The 25,219-nt window shown below is 45.0% G+C and overlaps 1 protein-coding gene across 2 annotated transcripts in view; it reads right to left on the bottom strand.

Moving 5' to 3' along the window:
* Positions 1-256: 256 nt before the first annotated feature.
* Positions 257-25,219, bottom strand: part of SIPA1 (signal-induced proliferation-associated 1) — a 73,394-nt gene continuing 48,431 nt past the window's right edge. The window contains exons 11-14 of one of the 2 annotated variants that reach the window (XM_018568944.1): positions 22,670-22,768; positions 18,324-18,384; positions 16,433-16,499; positions 257-779 (exon numbers count right to left, since the gene is read on the bottom strand). In XM_018568944.1, the coding sequence (XP_018424446.1) occupies positions 642-779; positions 16,433-16,499; positions 18,324-18,384; positions 22,670-22,768 (365 nt within the window). In that variant the 3' untranslated portion in view covers positions 257-641. The remainder of the gene's footprint in view (positions 780-16,432; positions 16,500-18,323; positions 18,385-22,669; positions 22,769-25,219) is intronic. The other variant, XM_018568948.1, reaches the window with a different exon arrangement.

Genomic DNA, 25,219 nt, shown 5'->3' with positions numbered 1-25,219 from the left:
TTTAGATGACGTATATACAAAATCATTAACTAGAGGTCATCCTTTATTGGTAATGCCCCACCATCATACAACATCATTTCTTCTGTAACTGAAATTAACTCAGTCTAATTAATCAATTTTGACTTGGCAAATATCTTCCCTGAACCATACTGTTTTTGTTTTACCCCTTCACAGTTTTAAATCCTTACCTGAATAAAATGTTGGTGCATCAGTCATTCCATTTCAGTATATCAAAGTCTTGTTTTGCTCTACAGTCAAGATGAGCACTAATAGTTTCCATGGTAAATTTTAGTTTACACATCCTGAATTATTTTTATTCCATTGCATAGGCATCTTAACAAATTGGCATTGTTCACAGAAAACATGCCTCCTTTAGTGGTTTTCAGCCTTCCACACATATTTGCCTAAATGATTCAGTGTTTGACTTGTATGCACTTTTGCTACATTTCAGCAATAACTCTTCCTGCACAGTCACTACCTTACAATAAATAATCTATCCACTTCCTGATGGATATTTTGTTGGCTTCATATTGGCTTCTCGTAATATTATTTTGTAGACCTTTAATGATATGATTCACCCTTCCCCAAGTTAATAAGAAAAAAAATATTCAGTCCTTTGCTGTTTTTGTACAGTCATTGGCTTATCCTTCATAGTCACTGTTTCCACCCCTGAGTATTTTGGCACCACCATCACGGGGCAAAGTTCCAGTAAATGCTTCTTCTTGAGTCCTTTTTAGACAGAGCACCTCTGCCTGAAGCTTTGCTCTTCCCTCTTGTTCCTATAGAAGGAAAAAAAAAATCAAATCCCAAGTTAATATTCTAACTGTAACATTTTTGCTGTACTTTGCTTATTTAAAATGTTTACACTTTTTCTTTTATTCATTTTCATATTTCTTCATTTGTGTGTTTTTTTGTTTAGGTCAGTCCAGCTTTTAAAATGTTGCTATGACTAACCTGTGCTCACATGCATCCATTATGTTTACAGTAATGGTGGCAGCAGAGCATACAAACATGCTTGACATTGCAAGTAATGCAAGTCATTGCAGCATCTGGAGGGAAGCAGTAATGTATGTCAGGGCAAAATAATACAAAACAAAAACATATGCAGTGCATCTCTGCCATACATGCATATTTCACCATGTTTTGTCCCAAAAAATGTTGCACGTACAGTACATTCTAACTTCCTGTTTGAGCTGACAACACAGTGTCTTTGCTGCACTAAAATCCTAAGATGCATTGTTAACCCTGCCCAGCAAGGCACTTTGATTACTGTAATACATCAATATGAAAGTGGCCTTATAAATTGAATTTGGAGTTCCAGTTTAACAGCACAGCATACATAATTGTAAATTTGCCGAAGTAATTGCAGCACACATCTGATTTCACTTATAATGAAACTGTCACAAGCGAAAGTGTGATGTGAACGAGCCCCTAAAAGGTGCTTAGTACACTAAACATTACACTGCTGTTCTGTTTCCATGTAATTCGTTTTTAAAACGGAATTTGCCAACAACCTAAAAATCTGTTGGAATCTGCCATTTTCTGACAATCTGCATACTATTGCCAAATCAATCACCTGAAGAGGTAAATCATATCTTTTGGATATGGGATTAGCATGAAGCTTGTGATATAGGGTGTACAGTGAAGTCACGTTGCTGCCCACTGAACGGATAATTGTAGCAATCCTGCCTTTTGTAGTTTTCACGTTACAAAATTTAGTGTATTGAATGCTGGACTTTAGTCAGTCTGGGCATTTATCTTTCTGTGTTCTGCAGGTTTTTCCGTAAGCCTGGCAGGCTGATTGATTCTACATGTTGTTGGGATGGGGCTCCAGCATACAGTGTAGGAGGGCTAACCACAGCTTATGAATATGTATCTGACTCAACCAATCCCTGAGAGGCTGACTCAGAGATATGGCTAGGGAGATGTTAAATATTTTGGAGCACCTTTCCAGAGAGCTCTCTTCTGTGGTTTCTCCCTGGGAGGATGTAACAGGCTTACCTGACCCTCGGTTCCAGCGCGGCTCGCAGCGCCGTTGGAGATTCCTGACATCAGCCGCGACGTCACAAGACTCCTCCCCCTCTCCCTAGTTAAACCCGTCGGTTACACTTGCCTGGCGTTCAAGTGTGAAGACGCCAGGCAAGTTCCCGTCGGTCTGCCACGAACCCCACTGCTATTTGGGCCGGTCAGAGCCCCACCAACACTGCCATTTCAGCCCTGCATACTCGGGCTTCCTGCACTCCTGGATAAAGTCTGCTTCCTCCTCAGCTCTCTGCACCCAGCACTAGGATCAGATTACCAGAGCCTGGACTGCCATTCCCCTAAAGTTCCAACAGAGGGCACCAACACCACTCCTGCAACCCTCTCCACAGAACAGCAAGTACTTTACTTATAGACTGTTACTTCACATATACCTGCATACTAACAGGACTGTGGATAGCTATTATTCTGATTCACTTTGGATAGCTATTATTCTCATCTACACATCAGATTGTTGCTCAATTGTTGCCCCAACACATCAAGCACTGTTTCCATCAATAAACCCTCAATCGAACTCAGGATTAATTGCTAGCTGATTTGTTGTTACTCAAGACTGCATTCATATAGTAGCGTAGTGCTACAACCCCTCACTGCTACCTCTGCAGCTGTGTTCCAAAACCAGATAAACTGGTGGGGCCTGAGCGTTATAGGTTGCTTGAACCCTTTCCTAAAGGGAAAAGATTATGGATCCAGCAGAGATGGTCACGCACATGGGTGCATTCAACCAGAGATTGGACGCACTCTCCCAATTGCTAACAGATGTACAGACAGAGAATAGAGAGCTCAGATCCTATATTACAGAGCGTTATAGAGGAGGACTATATGAGAATGTGCTGACAGGGCATATGCCATATGCTGGACACTCTGATGCCTAAGCTACTGCTGGAGTGGATACCAAATGGAAGCTGAGCTGGAGAAAGGATCTTCTTGCTGAGGAGTCTTACCAAGGAGCTGGGCAGTAGACATGTGCGCCGTCAAAAAATTTGTTTTGTTTCGTTTGCATTCGGATTTTTCGTTTTTTCAGGATTCTGACCTGAATTCGGACTCGAATCCTGATTCGGACAAAATACGAATTTTCCTTAGTGGTAGTATGTATAAATATTTGTTATTTTCATTGCAGCAAAGTGGCATTAGACAAAAGTCCGCAGAAGAGAGAACAAAAAAAGCGTGAGGGACACCCCAAGTTAAAAATAAAAAAATGCCTGGGGTTCCCCCAAAAGTCATACCAGGCCCTTAAGGTCTGGTAGGAATTTTAAGGGGGAACCCCATTCCCAACAAATGGCGGGAAAAGAGAAGACCCTTGTTCCGAGGACAGGCCTGGCAGGGGGCACGATCGGGCGCCCCCCCCCCCTCCCTGCACCATACCAGGCCCCGTGCCCTCGACAATGGGAGGGTCTCCCAATGCCGATGAGGAAAAGGGCCTCTTCCCCACAACAATGACTCAGTGGACCCGAATGCTATTGTGTTCTATGACAGCTCGGAATGTGAAATGGGCGGAACGAGCATGTGATGTCACAGCTCAATCCGCCCATTTGTTTACATGCTGGCCGGAGCTGTCATTTTGCGGTGAGTCATTGTCGGGTTCGGATGGGTCGGCATGCGGCGTTCTTTGTGATGGATCCATTTTTTTTAAAATAATGGAATTGTCAAAAAACTGACTCTGTTTTTTTTACATTTATTAAAGGACTTTTTAAAAATGTGTGGTGTGTTTATTTACGTTCACTTTTAACCCTTTAGTGAACGAGTAGGGGTACAAGTACCCCTTACTCATTCAAAAGGAGGGGGCAGCACCTGGGTGCCCCCTTAATTAAAGGGGTACCCCGATTAAAATAAGCCACCCCTGCCCACAGACCCCCACAACCACCGGGTCAGATTTGTGGGGAAGAGGCCCTTGTCCCCATCGGCATAGGGACACCCTCCTAATGCCCAGGGCACGCGGCCTGGTATGGAGCAGGGCCTGTGCTCGGATCAAGGGTCTGGTAGGAATTTTAGGGGGGACCCACGTTTTTACTTCATTTCTCGGTTGTGGGGTTCCCCCTTAAAATTCCTACCAGGGGTCGTGTCCTGCTCATGGCGGAGTAAGCAGCAACCTCAGTGAGCTCCGTGTGTTTTACTACTTATACGCTACTTATACCGACTTATACCCCACCGGTTTGGACCCCAAACAATGTCCAAACGCAGCAAAGAGGACAAGCCAGCTTCCCAACGGAATACCCCCTCGATGCAAGAATTTTTCACCTCCACGCGCAGCAGGCCTCGTGGCCGAGACCACCGGCGTCAGAACGTAAGAGTTCGAGGCCTACCGGAGGCAACAAACCCAGCGGATCTCCGCTCCACGGTCCAAGCGATATTTGGCACACTGCTCCCCAATGCAACCCCTGATTCCATCCTGCTGGACAGAGTGCACCGCCCCCTAGGCCCGCCGTCCACAGACGCATCCCGCCCGAGGGATGTTGTATGCCGGCTTCAAGTCTATTCCATGAAGGAAGATATCCTGCGACAGGCATGGCTGAAAAAACCGGTCGAGTTCGATGGAGCGGCCCTACAAATCCTACCAGACCTCTCCCGCAATACCCTACGACGCAGGGCCCTGCTACGCCCTCTCCTCTCGCTGATCCTCCAGGCCGGAGCCTCCTACAGATGGGAATATCCGATCCACTTACATGTCCGCAAGGGTGGAGACTCGTTCACGGTCCGTTCTCTGGCAGATGTCCCCAGCCTATGTGAGTTACTACAGCTACCCCCACTTCAAATACCGGACTGGCTTACTCACCTCCCCGACGAGTCTCCGATGTCCCCGAAACCCCGCCGGGCCCGGCGGCCTACCCGACCATCGCCCAATACACCTATTGACCGACGAGGGGCCGATCCTCCCAGCTCTGCAGAACTGTGAACCAGATCGCCGGCCGTGACCCCTTCTCCCCCCCGCCAGGCCCATTCACCTGCGAAGATGTTCGTCCAGGCCGTCGGGAGGCTCGAGACGTTGGGCTGAGGCCTACATTTCCTGTTGGACCGTTTCCACCTCCTCCTGATTGCCAAGCCGCATCCATAGGCCCCCTGAGGGCCCTTCCTAGTATCCTTCCAGAAACGACCCTGACGGACTTGCCCCGGCTCCTGGAGGGCCCCGCTGGCTTGCTCACCCCATAGCGGGGCAGCGGAGGACCGGATCCGGTCCCGTTTTTGTTATCGAGTTGGTCCGGGTTCGTATGCCTCCACGAGAGACTGGGGTTCTGGCGTTCCGAGGGGTCCATCACCCGGCTGCTCTACCCCTATGTTTATGTTTGCACCAGTAGCAACAGTTGATTTCCCACTCAGTTTTCATTGTGTCCGGTATCCATCCTCAGGTATCATGGAGATTGGGTTGGTGCCTTTCCCTCCACCGTCACCGGAGGCCTTACACTGCAGGGCGGGTGTACGGGAAAGGGACTGGTCAGAGGGGGACCAGGGGTGCCCCCCCCTTCCCGGGCTTCGGGTATTCCACCCTGCTGGTATCCGGGGAACCCAGGGGAATCCCGGGAGGGGCTTTGAACACCGACTACCCCCATAACTGGCAGCCCGCGGCCCCTCTTCCTGCCCACCGTTATTGACAGGCCCTGCTCAGTTGGGATATGTCTCCCATGTAAGCTGTCCCTCTTCGGTTTTACTACAACCTCAAATGTTAACCCTTGGAGCTCTGATCCGCCTGTTCAGACTCGTTTCCCCCACTAGTTAGTCCCTGCAGCGCCGAAAGTGCCACAGGGACTGTGAACCTCGGTTCACCAGTTAGTTCCCAAGACACAAGTGGTCTATTGTCCAATCCCTGTATCTCTATCTATCTGTTTTGTATTGCTGTCTTATCCTATGCCTTCTTTTAGTGTAGTTCCTACCACCCCTGTCCTCGTCGGTGTTCCCTCTCCTAGTGTATTCCGACCTCACCTCCCTATTCCCTTCCCTTGATCTCTTAACATGTCTTCCATCAGGATCATGTCGCTCAATGTCAGAGGCCTTAATGTCCCGGAGAAGCGGAGGATGGTGCTGGCAGACCTCCACAGTCAAAAAACACAGGTGGGATTCCTCCAGGAGACCCACTTCGCCGAGGGGCGGGCCCCCTCTCTTCGGGACCGCCACTTCCCGGTAACGTACCATAGTTACTCCCCAGACAAAAAATCGAGGGGAGTCAGCATAGTGATCCAGCGTTCATTGCCATGGCAGCTAACTGATATGTCTGCGGGGGAGGAGGGTCGCCTCCTGATGGTAAAGGGCAAGGTGGGCAGTCAAACAGTGACCCTAGTGAACATATATGCCCCCAACCAGGGCCAAGTGACTTTCCTGGAGCGGGTTCTGTTGTGGGTGGATGACTTTCGGGAGGGCATTCTCGTGATAGGGGGAAACTTCAACTTACACCTAGACCACCTAGCTGACTCTACTAACCAGTCCTCTCACCTGCCGTTTGCGGCACTGAGACGCCTTAAACAATGCCTCCATACCCATCAGCTTTCCGATATTTGGCGCATTCATCACCCCGACACAAGGGATTACTCCTTCCACTCGACCGTACACAATACCTACACCCGTATCGACTTCTATCTGGTACACCACAGTAACCTGTCTCGATTTTCCGCACAGAGATAGGCAACATCGCTTACTCTGACCACGCTCCTATCTTCCTCTCGCTAGAGTTAGACCCTCAGATACCTCGAAGCTGGAACTGGAGGCTCAACGAATCACTCATACAAGACCCTGAGTTATCCCATGTCATTGAAAGTGACCTCCGCTCCTACTTTACTTTGAATTCCACACCGGAATGTTCACCCTACACCATATGGGAGGCCCATAAAGCCTACATACGAGGCACCCTTATTAAATTAGGGGCCCGCCGCAAGAAACAATGGCTGGAGCAGCAACAATCACTACTCACACAAATCCACACCCTAGAGATTAGACACAAACACTGTCAAGACCCCTCCCTACTGACTCAGCTCCATTCCCTGCGCGACTCCCTACGATCCCTTTACATGGATAGAGCGAAGGCGACACTTACCAAGTGCCGTCGCCACTTCTACGAATACGGCAACCAGTGCAGCCGTTCCCTGGCACAGGCTCTTAGACAGCAACGTTCCCGTACATACGTCCCAGCCATAAAGTCCACATCTGGTAGGCTATGTCACCTAACTGAAGACATAGTCACGGCCTTCCGGGACTACTACTCTAACCTCTATAATCTCCCCAGCCCTCGGGACACCCAGGCTCTGACCAAGAGACAACGCCATATTCGGGCTTACCTGGAAGCATCTACCATGCCCACCCTATCCCCTGCAATACGCGAATCCATGGAGTCACCTATTTCCTCAACAGAGTTGGAGGAGGCCATTAAATGCACCAGTACTGGTAAGGCCCCGGGGCCTGATGGCTTCATCCTCTCCTATTTTAAAACCTTCTCAGGCCTGCTGACTGCCCCCCTGTTGGCTGCATGGAATTCAATTCGGGAGGGTGAACCCATGCCCAAGGAAGCACTATCGGACAACATTGTAGTGATCCCCATGCCAGACAAGGACCCCACGGTCTGTCCCAGCTACCGGCCGATATCTCTATTGAATGTGGACACCAAGCTACTGGCTAAAGTCCTATCCATGCGACTGCTTCCTCATATCCCCTCCTTGGTCCACACAGACCAGGCTGGGTTCGTTCCCTCCAGAGAGGCCAGGGACAACACCACCCGAGTCCTTAATGTTATACACTCGGCCATGTCGAAGGCCATCCCGAGCTTAATTTTGTCCACGGACGCAGAGAAGGCCTTCGACAGGGTTGACTGGTCCTTTCTCCGACTCACCATGGAACATGTTGGATTGGGTCCGGGCATGCTCGCGTGGGTGTTGGCCTTGTACTCCCATCCAACGGCCAGAGTGTACGTAAACAGAATGTTGTCGACCCCGTTCCCAATTTCAAACGGTACCAGGCAGGGATGCCCGCTCTCACCCCTTATTTTTATCTTGACCCTTGAACCCCTACTCCGGACCATCAGAGCCAACCCTAACATCCAGGGCCTGCGGGCGGGGAAGTCCACGCACAAGGTTGCAGCATTCGCCGACAACTTACTATTTTTCTTAACGACCCCAGACACAACCATACCCAACCTACTTGCGGCTCTACAACAATATGGAGAGGTGTCCAACTACCATATTAACACCCAGAAGTCGGCAGCCCTTAACCTTACGATCCCACCTCCCATGCTGTCACGACTCTCGCAAAACTTCCCCTACCAGTGGTCTTCCACATCAATTAAATATTTAGGGGTTCTCATACCTCGGAACCTGACTGACGTGTACAACCTAAATTTCCCCCCATTACTGCAAAAAGTCAAGACAGACCTCCAAGGATGGTCCCGTTCCACGTTCTCCTGGACAGGACGCTGTAACATCATTAAGCAGAATATCCTCCCGCGGTTCCTATACCCCTTCCAGACCCTCCCAATACAGATCCCACGCGCGTTCTTCCGATCAAAAATTGGTTTCTGATTTCATCTGGGCCGGTAAAATCCCTAGACTGAGACTACCGATCCTGCGACGCCCGAAGGCGGCGGGAGGGCTGGCCCTACCTGACTTCAATCTCTACTACATAGCATCTCACCTATCCCGAGTGATTGACTGGTGCCGCCATGGTGACGTCAAGCCATGGATTGAGCTCGAACAAGCTACAACTGACATTCCTCTACCAGTCTTGCCGTGGTGCAGCGGTCCAGTTCCCAGGTCTGTTAGATCCCACCCGACGGTGGGTTCCACGTGGCGGGTGACAAGTCGGGCATTTCCTAGGTTGGCATTGTCTGTGCAGCCGTCGCCCATGCAACCTATCATAGGTCACCCCGGATTCGCCCCAGGCTTGGATGATGGCTTATTCCGCCGTCTCCTGGACAGGGGCAAGTTCAGGGTTTTACATTTTTTGAACGGCCCCTCTTGGCAGACGATCGGTGCCCACTCCACAGACCCTGATCTACGGAACTTGGGAACATGGAGATGCCTACAACTCACTCACTCACTCACTCACTGTTCAACTTATTTATTAATGACATCGGGGAGGGTGTTAACAGCGATATTTCCGTGTTTGCGGATGACACCAAAATAGGGAGGGTAATAGACACGGACACTATAACATTACAGGAGGACCTGGATAAAATAGGGGAGTGGGCATTAATGTGGCAGATGAGGTTTAATGTCGATAAATGCAAAGTAATGCACTTTGGAATTAAAAATAAACAAATGGGTTATACAATTATGGGTATGCCGCTGGGGAAGTCAGAAATGGAGAAGGATTTGGGGGTCATTGTAGACCACAAACTGAAAGGTAGTTTGCAGTGCCAGGCTGCTGTAAACAAAGCTAGCAGGGTCTTGTCCTGTATTAAAAAGGGGATGTATTGCAGGGACAAGTCTATAATTTTGCCACTTTATAGATCATTGGTTCGACCTCATCTGGAGTACGCGGTCCAGTTCTGGTCACCAGTACTAAGAAAAGATGTCCTTGAGTTGGAAAAAGTCCAGCGAAGGGCAACCAAACTAATTAGGGGTATGGAGGACCAGAGCTACGAGACGAGGCTACTAAATTTAAACATGTTCACATTAGAGGTGAGGAGATTAAGGGGGGATATGATTTCCATGTACAAAATGTTTAATGGTGGTAGCAACATTAGCGATAAACTGTTTAAAATTAACTCCGTTACAAAAACTAGAGGCCATCACCTAAAATTGATGGAAAAAAAATTCCAGCACAAGGGGCGAAGGGGGTTCTTCACAGTAAGATCAGTTAGGGTCTGGAACTCACTGCCACAGGCGGTGATTTCAGCAAATAATGTGGAATTGTTCAAGAAACTTTTGGACGATTTCTTAAGGGACCGTAATATACAGGGGTACGGGTACTCCTAGAATGAGATCCTAATAGGTTGGACTTGATGGACTAATGTCTTTATTCAACCTCAAATACTATGTAACTATGTAACTTCCTGACATCCCTCCCGACGCCCTCAACCTACTCGCGGAGCCCCCCACCTTCGAGCAAACCTGCTCTGACACAGGTCCAATAGCAAAAACGCTATCTCTTTGTTACCAGATGGCTCTCAACATCGACCTAGACCTATACTTTCTAGACCAATGGGAACGGGAATTAGAGATCCACTTCTCACAGACTGAGAGAGACAGGTTGTTGCAATACTCCCTGAAGTCATCCATCTGCAACAAATATCAGGAGCTGGGCTACAAAATCCTCACGCGCTGGTACAGAACCCCCCATAAACTCCACCAGATGCTCAACGAAATACCAGACACATGCTGGCGCTGCGGCTCATCCCCCGCAGACATGCTCCACATTTTTTGGTCATGCCCCCTTGTGAGCCCTTTTTGGTCCCGGGTCCGTGAGCTTGCCCAAAAATTCACAGATCACACCGTCCCAATGGACCCGGCCTTCTTCCTTCTTCATCATAACCAATTCTCGCCTAAGAGTTACTCCAGATCGGTTCTTATCCACCTACTGAACGCTGCCCGAGCATGCATCCCATTACTCTGGAAACAGGTAACCCCGCCCTCGGTCAAGCTTTGGTTTTCCAAAATAAACGACATCAGACTCATGGAGGACCTCACCAGCTCCATCCGAGGCACCTCCTCCAAATTCTCAGCCGCATGGTTTTACTGGATAGAGTATACCTCTCCATCTGACTACCGCACGATCATGGATTGATAACTTATGGCGATGACATGTAGCGATCTACCCATCCTCCTCCACTTCAGCCCCCCCTACCCCCTCGCCCTCTCTTGTCTTGTCCTGTGTTCTCCACCCTCTGTTTATACTACAATCCTCCTTCTTCTCTCCCGTCAACGAGGTAACATCAGCAACATCCCACGACTGTACCCCCCACACTCAGGCTGGGGTCGTGAGAGGGTACCCTCCCCTCAAATGCGTTCCATTGACGCCAACGGGGTTCTCTCATGCTTCAATATACCATGTATGCTACCTTCTTGATGATGTTTTGATGTATGTATACCATATGCGCCCGGACCTGCGAGTCCCAACGGGCACAGTTTCTGTTTTTCTATACACAACAAATAATCTGTTAACCTGAACTAAATAAAGAATTTATAAAAAAAATTCCTACAAGAACCTAGAGGGCCTGGTATGACTTTTGGGGTAACCTCACGCACTTTATTTTTATTTTTAACTTGCGGGGGGGGGGTCCCTCCTAACATTCCTACCAGACTTAAAGGGTCTGGTATCAATTGGGGGGAACCTCACCCTCTCGTCTGCGGAGTATAAAAAAAATGTAATTATTTTTCTTTTGTCTAATGTCACTTTGCTGCAATGAAAATGCTTTCATAACGAATATTCGTACATACTACCGTTATCAAAATTTTTAATGTTTAACACAATAAAACTTTATTCTGGAAAGAAATTTGGGTGCATCCAAAATTTTCGTTATGTAAAATTTGTATTCATATTTGCATTCTGTATTTCTGTCATTTGGAAATTCAGATGCATCCAAAATTTTCGTTATTGGAAATTCTTATTCGTTTTTGCATTCAATATTTCTGTCATTCGGAAATTCGGATACATTCGAATGTACGAATTTTCGAAAATTCGTCCAAATAACAAATCTTTCCAAAACGAATCGCCCATGTCTACTGGGTAGAAGCTGCTGTCTGGACAATGTACAAAGGATTCATTACCCATAGATCCAGGTATCATACAGAGAAAACAGAAGCCAGTTGGTGCTCTACAAGGACTGTGACTACTCTTACAGGGTCATAGATTTACCGGTCTGCCCTCTGCCTATCAGTATTTTTGGAGGTTGCTCTTATAGGACCTGATGCTGCTACTTCTGTATTAGAAGATTCTGTCCTCTATTTTTGTGCTTTCAATATCTTGCATCCCTAAACCCTCTCTCCTGGGTTTTTTTGGTATTGAGCAATAAAACATAAAAAGACCCGAGACTTGAGCTTGATCATTACAAGAAGTTGTCGGTGTTGCTGGATCTGGAGACAAGTCAGTTAACCACAAAACAGGTAGGAGAACCCAAAATGACCAGCGGCTCCTGTGACGGTCATCCTTACGGAATGAAGTTGCAGTAACACATGATTAACCATCAACTATGCTCTTTCCTCTTGTCAGCATGTTTATAAGGAGCACATGTGCATGGCAGCAGAACCTGACTAGCTCCCAATGCTGCCCAGCATCTCCCAGTCTGAGTGCTACTGTACAGAAGAGAAGGCTGATATCGGGTACAGATTAAGATACATACGCAAGCTACTGTATATGTTAACATAAAATTAATTTTCTTTTTTTCGGAATACAGAAAACGCATTAAATATGTGTTTGATTTACTTTTTTATACACTAAACTATTTAGTCTGTAACACTGATCATTTATGAGTCAGGATAACAGCAACCTAACCGAAATTAATACGTTTAAGATAACTTCTGATTTCTGCACTTTCAACTTCATCATGCTCTATGTACTGCTTCATTAACAAAGCCTTAAAATGGTTCTGTCCCTTTCCAAACAAAATCCAAAATGCAAGAGAGAAAAGCTCGATTCACAAAGCTTTAACACAAGAATAACGATCTTAAAGGAGAACTATGAGATGAGTGATTTCAACTCACCTTATAGTTCTAGCCGACCTGTGACAATGAGACTGTCACAGGTCGGCTCAGTAGATCGGAAGGAACACATACCGGGTTCGCTCATCTCTTGATCCTGTCACGGCTCTCTGCCGTGACAGGGGGAGGGGCTGGATTCCCCACTCCCCGCTCCGATCTGTCAGCGCTGACTGGCGGAACGGACAGGGGAGGGGGCGGGTACAGCTGGCTCTGCCTCTAGATAGGCAGAGCCAGCTGTTACTCACGCAGCTGGGCGGATCTCGACGTCCATGTGGGGATCCGCTCCGGCTGCGGCGTCTCAGTATACCGCGAGCTGTAGCTCGCGGTATACTGAGCTTAGGGTAACGGGAGGACGCTAGTTTGTGTCCTCCCGTTACCCTAAGGACAACTATGGGGAAAAACACTGACCCCATAGTTCTCCTTTAATTTTTAGCCTTGTGACTGGAATTTACACATCAATTGGACTTGTCTCTCTTTTGAATATAAGGATCCTTTACCTGGCATATTTGCTTTGTAGATTGAGCCTAAAGCTGGCCATACACTAGTAGATTTTCTAAAGAACTTTCGTACGATGTCGGTGTTCTGCCGAAAGAGGAGTGAGGGAAGGAAGGGGCGAGCCAACCCGGACTACATGCACGGGCTACGAGCGCCCGGAGCGACTGAGAAGCTGGTGGTTTTTCAGCATTGCTGATTTTCATTATAATATATTGCTGGGACTTGTAGTCCTGCATAGCTGGTGGTATTCTGCATTGCTGTATAATGATTATACAGCAATGCAGAATAGCACCAACTACTTAGACATGTGCACCGGTAAAAAATTAATTTAGTTTCGTTTCGATTCATATTTTGCATTGTTTAGTTTTTCAGGATTTGGGTCCGAAATTCAATTAGTTTCGGGATTCGGATGAAATTCGTTAGTGGTAGTCTGTACGACATTTAGTTTGTTGGACGAAATTTAGTTGCAGCAAAGTTACATTAGAATTTTTTTTTTTTTTTTACAGTCTGCAGAAGAGGAAAAAAAAAAAAGCGTCAGGTTCCCCCCCAATTCATGCGGGTAAGGGGGCTTATTTGCATTGGGGTACCCCTTTAATTAAGGGGGCACCCAGATGCCGCCCCCCTTGTGAATGAGTAAGGGGTACTTATTTGGTAAAGCTGTGACTGAGAATTGTTTAGCAAGTTAAGCCCCTAAACACTAAAATGCCCATTTGCAATAAACTGCAATCAAGATATGAATTGGGTAATACAACGAACTGTATGGGTTCAATCTGCAATAGCAATACGTTTTGGATGCAGCTCCTGATTAAAAGCGTTTCCAGGGCTGGATTGTTTTATGCAGTCAGCACATACATTTCTGTACCAGCGAGATCAAATCAGTTTATGTAACATACTAAAACACTGGAATAATAAATTCAATTACAACGCAGAGGTGAGGGAATTTTTTTTTTTCCTCACCCAAACGTTAATTAAAGTACTTACCTTAAATTATGTATTTTAATCCGATCATCTTCTTCTTTCCTGTAGTTTTCAGCCTTCTATCCAGCTCTGCGGCAAATCTCCGACTCCTCTGAGCTTGCTGGCACGTACTCTCCCACGGTCTCTGCATGCGGGTGCACGCGCCCATAGACTTACCTTGTGTCTTTCCTCGCGTCCAAGCCGAAAATGTGAACTGCGCATGCGCCCGCCCCAAGATGCTTTGCGGCCGCCTGTGCAGTTTTCGGATGGGAGCGCGCAGGGAACACACAGGTAAGTTTAAACCGATGTTAAAGCGTTTTTTTTTTTACTTTTTGCATAGATCTACTGCTTGCTAGCAGTAGATCTATGCAAAAAAAGCTGAGGGTTTAGAAACCCATAAATGACGGATGGCATATTATTAACGGTCACAATGAACGATTTAAACAAAATACTTCATCAGTAAATCCGTTTCCTCGATAATACTGGTCTATGCGCAAGCGCAGATGCTGAGGTTGGCAAATTCGACTAGGTCAGCGTTCTCGACAGAACACCGGTATCTGCGCTTAGTATCGGCGGATTTTCACAAGTACGAGTACTCGTGAAAATGCCCAGTATTGGCACTGGTGCATCCCTACTTAATAATATAATGTATTGCTGGGACTTGTAGTCCTACATAATTGGTAGACATGTGCGATTCGTTTAGTTCCTAATAGAAATTGGGACGCAATTTCGGATATTCCGATGTATCAGAAATAACTAATACAAACGAATCTGAATTTCCGATTCCGAAATTCATTAGCGGTAGTCTGGACGAATTTTTTTTTCTTTTACAGTCTGCAGAAGAGGGAAAAGTGTGAGGTTCCCCCCCAAAAGTGTGAGGTTCCCCCCCAATTCATATCAGACCCTTTAGGTCTGGTAGGAATGTTAGGAGGGACCCCCCAAGTTAAAAACAAGAAAAAAAAAGTGCCTGGGGTTCCCCCCAAAATCCCTACCAGGCCCTTAAGGTCTAACATTCCTACCAGACCCTTGATCCGAGCACAGGCCCGGCAAGCAGGAAAGGGGGGTGATGATTGAGCGCCCCCCCTCCCTGCGCCTTACCAGGCCACGTGCCCTCATCATTGGGAGGGTGTCCCCATGCCGATGGGGACAAGGGCCTCTTCCCCACAACCCTGACCCGGTGCTTGTGGGGGTCTGCGGGCAAGGGGGCTTATTTGCATCAAGGTACTTCTTTAATTAAGGGGGCACCCAGATTCTGCCTCCCCTTGTGAATGAGTAAGGGGTACTTGTTACATAGTTACAAAATTAGTCAGGTTTTGGTGGAAGAGGGTTATTTACATGTATCTTTTTTTAGCGATTGTAACCCCATTGATGGGGCCTCACGGCAATCGCTGTATGCAATTGTGCACAATCGGGCGGTCCCGGGATCGCCCATATCTGAACCTAGCCTCAGTTTTTGTGATATACTCATACACACTGCACATTATTGTGAGTTTTATTGCTGTGAAGCTCTGTGATATACTCATACACACTGCACTTTACTGTGAGTTTTATTGCCTTTTAGGGCCCAAGAAAATGTTTGGCCCAGGGTCCAATCAGTATTAAAGATGGGCCTGGCCCAGGGGAAGGGTCAGATGCCTAGGGTGTGTGGGTGCTATGCCCTGGAGAATGGTCAGATACCTAGGGAGGGAATATTGTGCCTAAAAGAAGGCTCAAATGCCCAGGGAAGTGGTACACTCCCCAGGAAAGGGTTAGATGCCCAGAGAGGGGGTATTGTGCCCAGGAGAAGGGTGAGGGGAAGGCACCCGGGGGAAGGGAGGGTACACAGAAAACAGATTTGAGAGGGGGTGTCTGGGTATGGGGGAAGGGACTGAAGACAGATTTATATCCAGGAGAATGGGACACCTGGAGAAGGGCCTTTGCTAAAGAGAGGGGTGGCAATACCTGTAAGGGGAGGAGCTTTTATTGTATATCATGTAGTGATCTGAAAATCTGCCCCTGGTTAGACCCTCCACATGTGCCTGAGACTCTCCACATCAGGGGCCTAGCCTCCTGTGGGGTGGCCTGCTGCACCTACCCGCTGGACCACAGTCTGATGGGGATGTGTGATGGCCAATCCCAGAGATGTCATCGTGTATGTGTCATTCTAACTGCCCAGTCTGCCGTGCATTGGTTCTGGTCTGATATCAACTGAACCGAAGGGCTGCGGTGGCCGAAGCGAGCCGAAGGATCAGCCGAAGCTACGGCTAGATCCTTCAGCAGGTAAGTGAATAACACCCTATGTATTGATTTAGTAATTAACTATTTTAATGAATTTCAGGTTTTCTCACCTTTTTGAGTTCTTCCTGCAATTTTTTCAGTTTAATTTCCAGCTCTGTGACTTTGTCATTGAGATTTCTATGAAAATAAAATAAAAACAATTACTGCAGAACATTTGTAAAGCGAAACTCCAAGCAAACAGCTAAAGTTAAAATAAATAAAAAACACAGTTAAAATAAATAAAATAAAAAAACTGGTTTACCTACCAAAGCATCTATAATTTTATTCAGCCAGTCAAGTAATCTGCCAGAAAACCCAACCAGGTCTTTTCTCTGCTGCAGTTAAAGCCTACTGTATCTCCTTGTAAAAAAAAAAAAAACTCTCCTTGCAGAGGAGTTACTGCAAGGGAAAACTGCTCTTTAATGTCTATGGGACATCTGTAAAGCACTTTTATTTACCTGATGCCTGCTCCCACTGGTTTCCAGACCTGTGCAAGCAGCCTCTTTCTCCCTTCTCTTCGGCAGTCAGAGGCCCGCTGACGTCATCATGCACCATGCTGGGCCCATATCCCTGCAATATAGGTGAGGACACCAAGGGACAGTCCCAGAGCAGTAGCGTAGGGGACAAAGGTTAGCACTGATTGCTGGGGGAGTGGGATCAGGTCAGGGGATCAAGTAAAAGTCCTCTTTACAATATTCCTAGACATAAACGAGCAGTTAACCCCCCACCCAAAAAGTCTGCCTGCTGCTATACAGGGAAAAACAGGAAACCTTATCAACTTTTGTACTAGTTTTGTTTAAAAATACATGTAATATTGTATTGCATGCCTAGTTGGACTACTTTTTGTTTTTTAATATATTTACCTGGAGTTCAGCTTTATAGTAAATCTGTCATGAGAAATTTCCACTTCCTACCTGCTTCTGAAAATTATAGTTGCCTGGCTGTTATACTGACTGGCTTCAATAGTCACAGACATTGGGCAAATGAACAATTGCAAGGATAAATCACTGTAGTGTTATACACCTTAACCTCTCTAGCAGATCTAGCAAGTGTTGAACATTCCAATTTAGCTTCTTTTGTTCTTTGGTTCTGCTAAAATGCACTAAGCCATGCCTGTGTTATTATTTTACCTGAAAAAAATAATGTGACTGGCTTGCTAAGCAAAAAAATGTATACTCGATAAAGAAGTAGGCCGAAAGAACTGTACTCCATGCAAATGGAGGCAAATAACGCAGCATAGGTATGGATATTTATTGTTGGCATCTCAGTTCCCATCACCAGTGTAGGGAATCTCATACGCTGGCTCGAGTGTGAACTTCTGTGCATAGGCACAAAGACACGCACATTCGCAGTCAAATACCTCCCTGCGTACTAAGGATTTATAAAATCTCCTTTAATCACAGCAGTGCACATTTTTATGTGAATTTTCTTCCTACATGTTATGGACATTTCAAAAGGTTAACAGCAGTTAGGTAGACCAAAGACATTAGAGAAGGGTTTATTTTGGGCATGCACATGTTAGCTGTTGTACATGTGGATAGTGGATTGTACATGCTATAGATATACCCTATTTGTCAGTAAATTCTTTATATATATGATGTAGCCTGTGCATGCATGTCCACGTGCACGTGTCTGCGCATAGCACGGGTGCATAGTAAATACAGTGAGGATACACTTTGGTTGTCCATGTTTTATTGATGTCAGTAAACATACATATCCTTTGGCTCAAACCAGCATGCGATCAGGAAAGTCAGAGAAGGTTGTGAGTTAAAAGTCTTTATTTGCATACACGTTATGGGTTAGTGACTCAAGTTATGAATCAATATAGTTGTAATGACAGCCAATAAACCAGCATTTTTACAAAAAGAGGTCAACAATTACAGCCTCAGTTTTTCTCTCAGGAAGGTATACTTTAAACATGTCAAACATGTCCTCCTGCCACATGCAGCCATTTGCTCTTACCCAGATGCGGTTGCCACAGAGCTGGGAGGTCCAAGATCATTTTTGATCGCTTGAACCTGTTCTGTAAAAACACAAATCAGATACAACAATATCAAACTAAATATCTTTCTGGCATTTTTCTACTAATACAGGGTATAAAATATGTTTCCAATAATATAGCTGTTTGCATTTACTTTATAGTTAAACCTGATCTAATAACATTTGTTTAAAACTCTAGTATTAACAAGGTGTAATAAAAAATAAATTTGAATGTTGTCCACGTATAATGCTTTTTTTCAGTAAATCTTATAAATATTAATGTGACAGTGCTTATCTTTCAGGGATCTGATTTTAATAATCAGAAGTCTCTCAGTTTTAAAAACTGTATTTTGTACTTTATTACTCTTTGTACAAACAAATTTTTAGACTCTGAATATACCCACTAGTAAAGTCAAGTTGTTGTATGCTACAGACAATTCTAACACAATAATGAGACAATCTGATTGTAATTGTTCCCTACTGGTATAACAGTATCAAGCCAACTGTATGTCACATTTTATGGGTACTGACATGCACTGTCCGGTCAATGTTCACACCAGATGAAAATATTCTGATCAACTGTGCTCCTTTAACTGTTTAAAAAAAAAAATCTGGATGTATTCCTAAATGGACAGAATATTATTGGATATTGAGTTCTTATAGGTATATTAAGCATCAGAGATTGTTGATCCAGGGAATATCCGATTGCCTTGTGGGATCAGGAAGGAATTTTTTTCCCCTGTTGCAGCAAATTGAAACATGCTTTATAGCGTTTTTGTCTGCCTTCCTCTGGATCAATAGGGGGTAACTGTGGGCAAAGCGTTCTGTTTTAGGTTTTTCTTCTTTTTTTTTCTTATCTCTATAGGTGGAACTCGATGGACTTGTGTCTTTCTTTAACCTGACCAACTATGTAACTATGTACTTTTAGTGGCCTAGCATGCAAAATCCTTAGGGGTATTTTATCAGTATTTAAAAAAAAAAGTGCACTTTAGTACAAAGTACACTCATCCTTTTTCCCCTTTGCCCTAACCTAAACCATCCTCCTCCTCCACAGATGCATACTTACCTTAATCTGACAGCCGCGGCCTCCATTGTTCGTTTACATCCAGCACCGCAAGTCTCACTCTTCATAGAAGTCTATGGAGCTGTGTCCCGAGGCTAAAGAAGAAGGGAGACGGCCCTATAGAAGTCTATGGGGCTGTAATGCACAGGTGTGGCTAGGAGAGTAAGACTTGTGACACTGGATGTAAACAAACAAGGGAGGTCGCAGCAGTCGGATTGAGATGTACAGTATCTGTGCAGGGGGGAGGTAAATTAAGTTAGGTCAGAGCAAAAAGGGCAGGTTTACTTTGTCTTTAAAGTGCACTTATCTTTTAATGCTAAACATAAAAATGTCCACTGAGCTATAGAAATACATAAACAAACCTATTTTTTAAAGGTGAACTCCAGGCAAAAAGTTAGAACACAAATGAAATACTTATTTGGGGGCTGTTTTACCTGCCAAAAGATTTGTACTATTTTCCCAGCCTTGCTAGACTACTGATGAACTGACATTTCTCTACTGCAGAGATGCAATACGGTTAGGTAACGCAGCAGTGATCCCTCTGCTCTTTTCTCCTCATGTTTACATGTTCCTTGTCAACACAAGTGCCCTGCAGTACACCAGATTAGCTTAGTGCGCTGTCCTTCCCACTTATGTTTGAGCTCTGCTGTACAGAGGATTACAAAAGGCTGATACTAAAGCTAGGCATACTGTTGTATTTTTTCATTCAACTCGCAGCCGATTTGGCTTTAGTCATTGTTCGCCCAAAAATGTTCCATCCGGCTTTCTCGATTTTCTGATTGAAGGATACTGGAAGGAAGGGTGCGAAAGGGCCATCCACTGAACGAATTTCAGACAATTCATCAACAACCAATCCGGAATTCATACAGTAAAGCCATCTTTAGTCAAATTCAGCTGTTTACATGATCTTATTTTAAAACATTTTTTATGTTTTAGTGAATACATAATTGCATTAATTGGTGTAAAAAGTAAATATGCATGTTAAAAAGAGAATGTTCACTTAACGTAATGTTTTTTTGCATCATCCAGTCGTGTGTATGCAAAAATCCTGATTAGAGCTTCAGCCTGTTACTAAGCTAAACATTCAAAATACTAACGGGGTTATTCACAGAGCTGCTGAAGACAGCTGAGTGAATAACCGAGCTAAAGGGAAGTGAGCTGAATGCCGTTCGGCTATTAAGTCAGCCCTGTACGGCTGATTTCAGCCGTACATCGGCTAAAATCAGCTGTACATCAGCTGACTTCGGCTGCCTTCGGTTAGCCGAACATGCAGAGCACTGAGCCGAAGTGCAGAAACAGTTTGACTCAGCCGATCCAACATCTGGATCGGTGGAGCCTGCACACCACATGTAATGGTATGTAATATGATTACATGCGGTTAGAAAACACTCTCCCTGGATGCACAATCAAGTGATTGATTCCTAACCAAATGTAATCATATCACATACCATTACATGTGGTGTGCAGGCGTTTACATGCAACTGCTGTCACCTGATCATTAACTTGAATGGGTGACAGCTGCCGCATGTAAATGCCAGATTAGTGATTCCTGCTGCCGGAAAACGCAAGTTTCTGACATAGGAATCCCTAATCGCAATTAAAGAAACTAGTTTGAATGGAGCCTATTATACTTCTACTGCCCCCCCATACACATAAAAAAAATACTACCCATGCACATGTAAAATAATCAAATAATCAAAAAATACTACCCCTGAACATATAAAATAATACACCCCTCCCCCCATACTCATAATGTGGCCGTTAAAATCCATGTCGCGCAGTCCGTGTGTTTATTGGGGTTTTTAACGGAGGGACAGAAAATTGACGAATCCATCAGTCAAGCAACCACTGAACCTGAGAAGAAATTTAGACAAAAGAAACAGAAGGGCGCCCACCTAGTGCAGATAATCCTTTTAATTTAGTACGCAGTAAGCTGACCCCAGAACAGGCACTTACACAGAATGGCACAGTACAATGCAATAAACCCCGCTGCAAACTTTGCCAACATACATGTGACAGAAATACAGCGAGTCACAATAAAAAAATGTACGCCATTAAGGGGTCATACTCATGCATATCTGCTAACATGGTGTATATGATAGTGTTCAGCATGTGACAAAGGCTGTTACATTGGGGAAACTGGCCTTAAGCTGCAGCTCAGGATGAACCTACACAGGAGCTCGATCAAGAACCACAAAGAGGATGAGGGAAACATTTGAGATGAAAATGATTTTACTGTACATTTCAACACCATAAAGGAGGGACTTAATGTGGATTCTGGTTTTCTGACACACTACCAGAACTTTTTATGAATCTACAGGACATTGCTTACCTTTTTTGCAGGGAGTAGTCTGTAAGGAGGCACGATCGATCTCTGGTGACCTAGTGGTTGATTGGTAAGGTCTGCTGCAGACCAATCAATCCTTTCGGCCAGCGTTCACTGAAAGATATCAGAGCGCTGGTCGAAAGCATCCGAGTGCCGCGTACCTGACTTGTGAGCTGGCTGCGGGCCACATAGTACCGGCTCGCAGGTCACAACTAGCCCACGGGCCGGTACTTTGAGACCACTGGCCTAAATGTTTTGGGGGCTGCAAAAATGCTAGAATCTGCCGCCCGAGGCAAACACCTTGTTTGCCTAGCGGCAGATACGCCCCTGTATACCATATTGAGGAAAGTTCCTTTGCTATCTCTTATAACAGATATAATAATAGAAAGAGAATATATAAGAGAAAATAATAGATATATATGCCAATATGCCAAGTTTAGGGTGCTCTAAAGTAACGACAAAAGCCTAAGTGAACAAGTGGACAGAAAGTCTTTCCAACTCGGCACAAGCAATCGGCAAAATACAGCAGTTTTGATGGATTATTTTCACATCTGTGAAAATATGCAAAGAGCAGCTTTGCAAATAGTTATATCTATCAAAATTGATATTCGCCATGAAAAAAAGCAAACCATTGATTTTAACCTTTCATAAATAGGCTTTCACGATTGCAATTAAAATAGCCTTTTATGCCGCTTAGATGTCTACAGCTACATGAGAAATTGATATTAAAATTCTGGGGTAGACTAGAGAGCTGAACCTTCCTCACACTTCTTATATCTTTTCACATTATGTTCCAACTACTTCTCTCAGTCTCCCCTAGATAAACATTTTGGCAACATCTGAGAGAGGCTTAGAAATTGCTCCTCAGTTAATCAGAATTCTCTATGTTAAAAAAAATACTGCAATCTCAACTTCACCATCATTTCTGACAAATGTTACCTTCTTTAGACATGGCTTCCAAAATACTGTTGCAGGCCAGAGTAAGATCAGAGATGCTCTTCCATTCATCTTCAAGAGATTGGGGAGCTGGTGAAAATGCTGAAATAAGAAAATAAAGTCAGGACAGAAGATTCTGTAATGCCAGTTTAACCCTTACAATGCCAAGGTCTTTTTTTTAACACGTATAATGCACATTTTAGGCCTGAAAATACTTAAAAAATTGTATATCTTACTGCACTCCTTACCGGATGTCCTAGGAGATTATGTCAGTATCTGGGTGCTTGCAGCGACCACGGAGGCACCGTGAAACCATATAGAAACTACAAAATGTCACCAGCACTCCAATAAGTAGATTCAACAAATGTCCATTTTAATGGCAACGGTCATCAGGCTCAGAATGCCTGAGCCTGATGACGGGGACCCTGCGTGGCCCCGAAAATACTTGCGATTTGAATGACCGTTGTCATTAAAAGGGACATTTGTTGAATCTACTTATTGGAGTGCTGGTGACATTTTTTTGGTTCCTGAAAATACTTCAAACCCCCAAACATTATGGGGGTTATTCACAAAGCTGCCGAAGGCAGCCGAGTGAATAACCCAGCTGAAGTTAAGTGGGGCGAACAACGTTCGGCTAATCCCTACGGCTCAGTATGGCTGATTTCAGGGGTACATCAGCTGCCTTCGGTCAGCCAAACATGCTCTGCATGTTCGGCTGAGCCGAACACTGAGTCGAAGTGCAGAAGGACTTCGACTCAGCCGATCCAACATCTGGATTGGCTGAGCCGAAGCTCTGGCAGCTCACTCGCTGCCGTTCGCCCCTACTCACATAGGGACCGAACGGTTCGGCTCGGCTATTCTGCTCGGTACCCCCGTGGTACCGGGCAGAATAGCAAATCAGTGAAAATAGTTTTTTTTTTAAAAAGGGTAATTACAAAAAAATGTAGATATATAGTTAAATAAAAAATAAATAAAGATTTTTTTTAGAAAAGAAAAAAGAGAATTCTTTTTTTGTTTTAAATGGGCGGAGCTAGCTGTTGGCTATTCATTGCAGCCTTGTACGGCTGATTTCAGCCATACATCGGCTAAAATCAGCCATACATCGTCTGCCTTCAGTCAGCCGAACATGCTCTGCATGTTTGGCTGAGCCGCCGTGCAGAAGGATCGGCTGAGCCGAAGCTCTGGCAGCTTACTTGTTGCCGTTTGCCCCTATTCTCATAGGGGCCGAACGGCAGTGAGTGAATAGCCAAATGCCTCCGAGGCAGCGAGCAGAATAGCAGAAATAAAATAGAAGAAAACGTAAATAAATGAAAAAAAATTTACAAATATTTAAAATGTTAAAAAAAGTTAAGAATTTTAAAAAAAATTTAAGATAAGAAAAACAAAACAAAACCCAGCATGGGATCCCCCTCCCAAACCATACCAGACCCTTTAGGTCTGGTAGGAATTCTAGGAGGGACCCCAAGTTAAACCCCCCAAAAAAAGTCATACCAGGCCCAAAAATGGGGGAAAAGACATGGGGTCCCCCCTAAAATTCCCAACCAGACCCTTGATCCGAGCTCAGGCCTGATAGGCCTCAATGATGACTTGGCGAAATAACAAAATAAAAACAATAAATAAATAAAAAAGAATTTAAAAAAGAAGCACGCTGCTCCAAGCTTGCTCCTGTGATAGACTATAGCTTTAATACAAATTAGTAAACTAAACAAGAGATTGTAGTTAATCACAGGAGTGAGCGTGGAGCGGTGGCTACTTTACAACACACACAAGGACCATGTGGGACAAAAGTAGCCACCCTTTAGGGTTCATTCACAACAGTGAATTGCAGGACACAAGGAAAACCAAGTGGTTTTACACAGGTTACCACAACACGCAGTATTGTATCAAAAGAGGCGCAATATGTTGCACTGTCATTCATTTTGAATGGCACCCAAATGCACCTACAGAATGCACCACAACACACTTGCGCTTTAGTGCACCACCAAGCACAAATGTGAACAATCTTGACACACCCAGTGGTGATGAGTGAATTATTTTAAAAAATCACCAAAAATCCTGAACATGTGTGTAAACTCTGTCTAGTCCACAAAGGATCAAAACTGCACAGATTCTTAAAATTGTGTTATAATCTGCCGATCAGATAAACCTACACCCAGATATTAATGAGAATAAAAAGTGATTAATTGGCAATCCTTATGATTCAAACATCCCTTCTTATTGAAGAGTCTTAACATTGTACAGCGGGCCACAGACCTTACAACCATCGCAAGACTTTTGTCTTGCGATGGTTGTAAGGTAATTAAAAAAACGTACGATCTGCCCATCTCATCGGAAAACTTTCTGATTCCCAGAATGCTATACAGAGCTCTGTCCCCTTCTTCAAAATGATTGGCGGTAATGGCACAGCACCAAAATGTAGACTATTTGTGTATCATTCGGCTCTAGATCCTCAAATCATCTCTGAATGTGTGCCGACACCTTCCTTCTGAAGGGTGGCTACTTTTGTTCTTCATAGTCCCTGTGTGTGTTGTAAAGTAGCCACAGCTCCAAGCT

This window comes from Nanorana parkeri, unplaced genomic scaffold, assembly GCF_000935625.1.
Source record: "Nanorana parkeri isolate BGI_ZX_2015 unplaced genomic scaffold, ASM93562v1 scaffold33, whole genome shotgun sequence".
Taxonomy (NCBI): Eukaryota; Metazoa; Chordata; class Amphibia; order Anura; family Dicroglossidae; genus Nanorana; species Nanorana parkeri.
The sequence above is the reverse complement of the archived record's forward strand: the minus strand, read 5'-3'. Positions and strand labels throughout refer to the sequence as shown.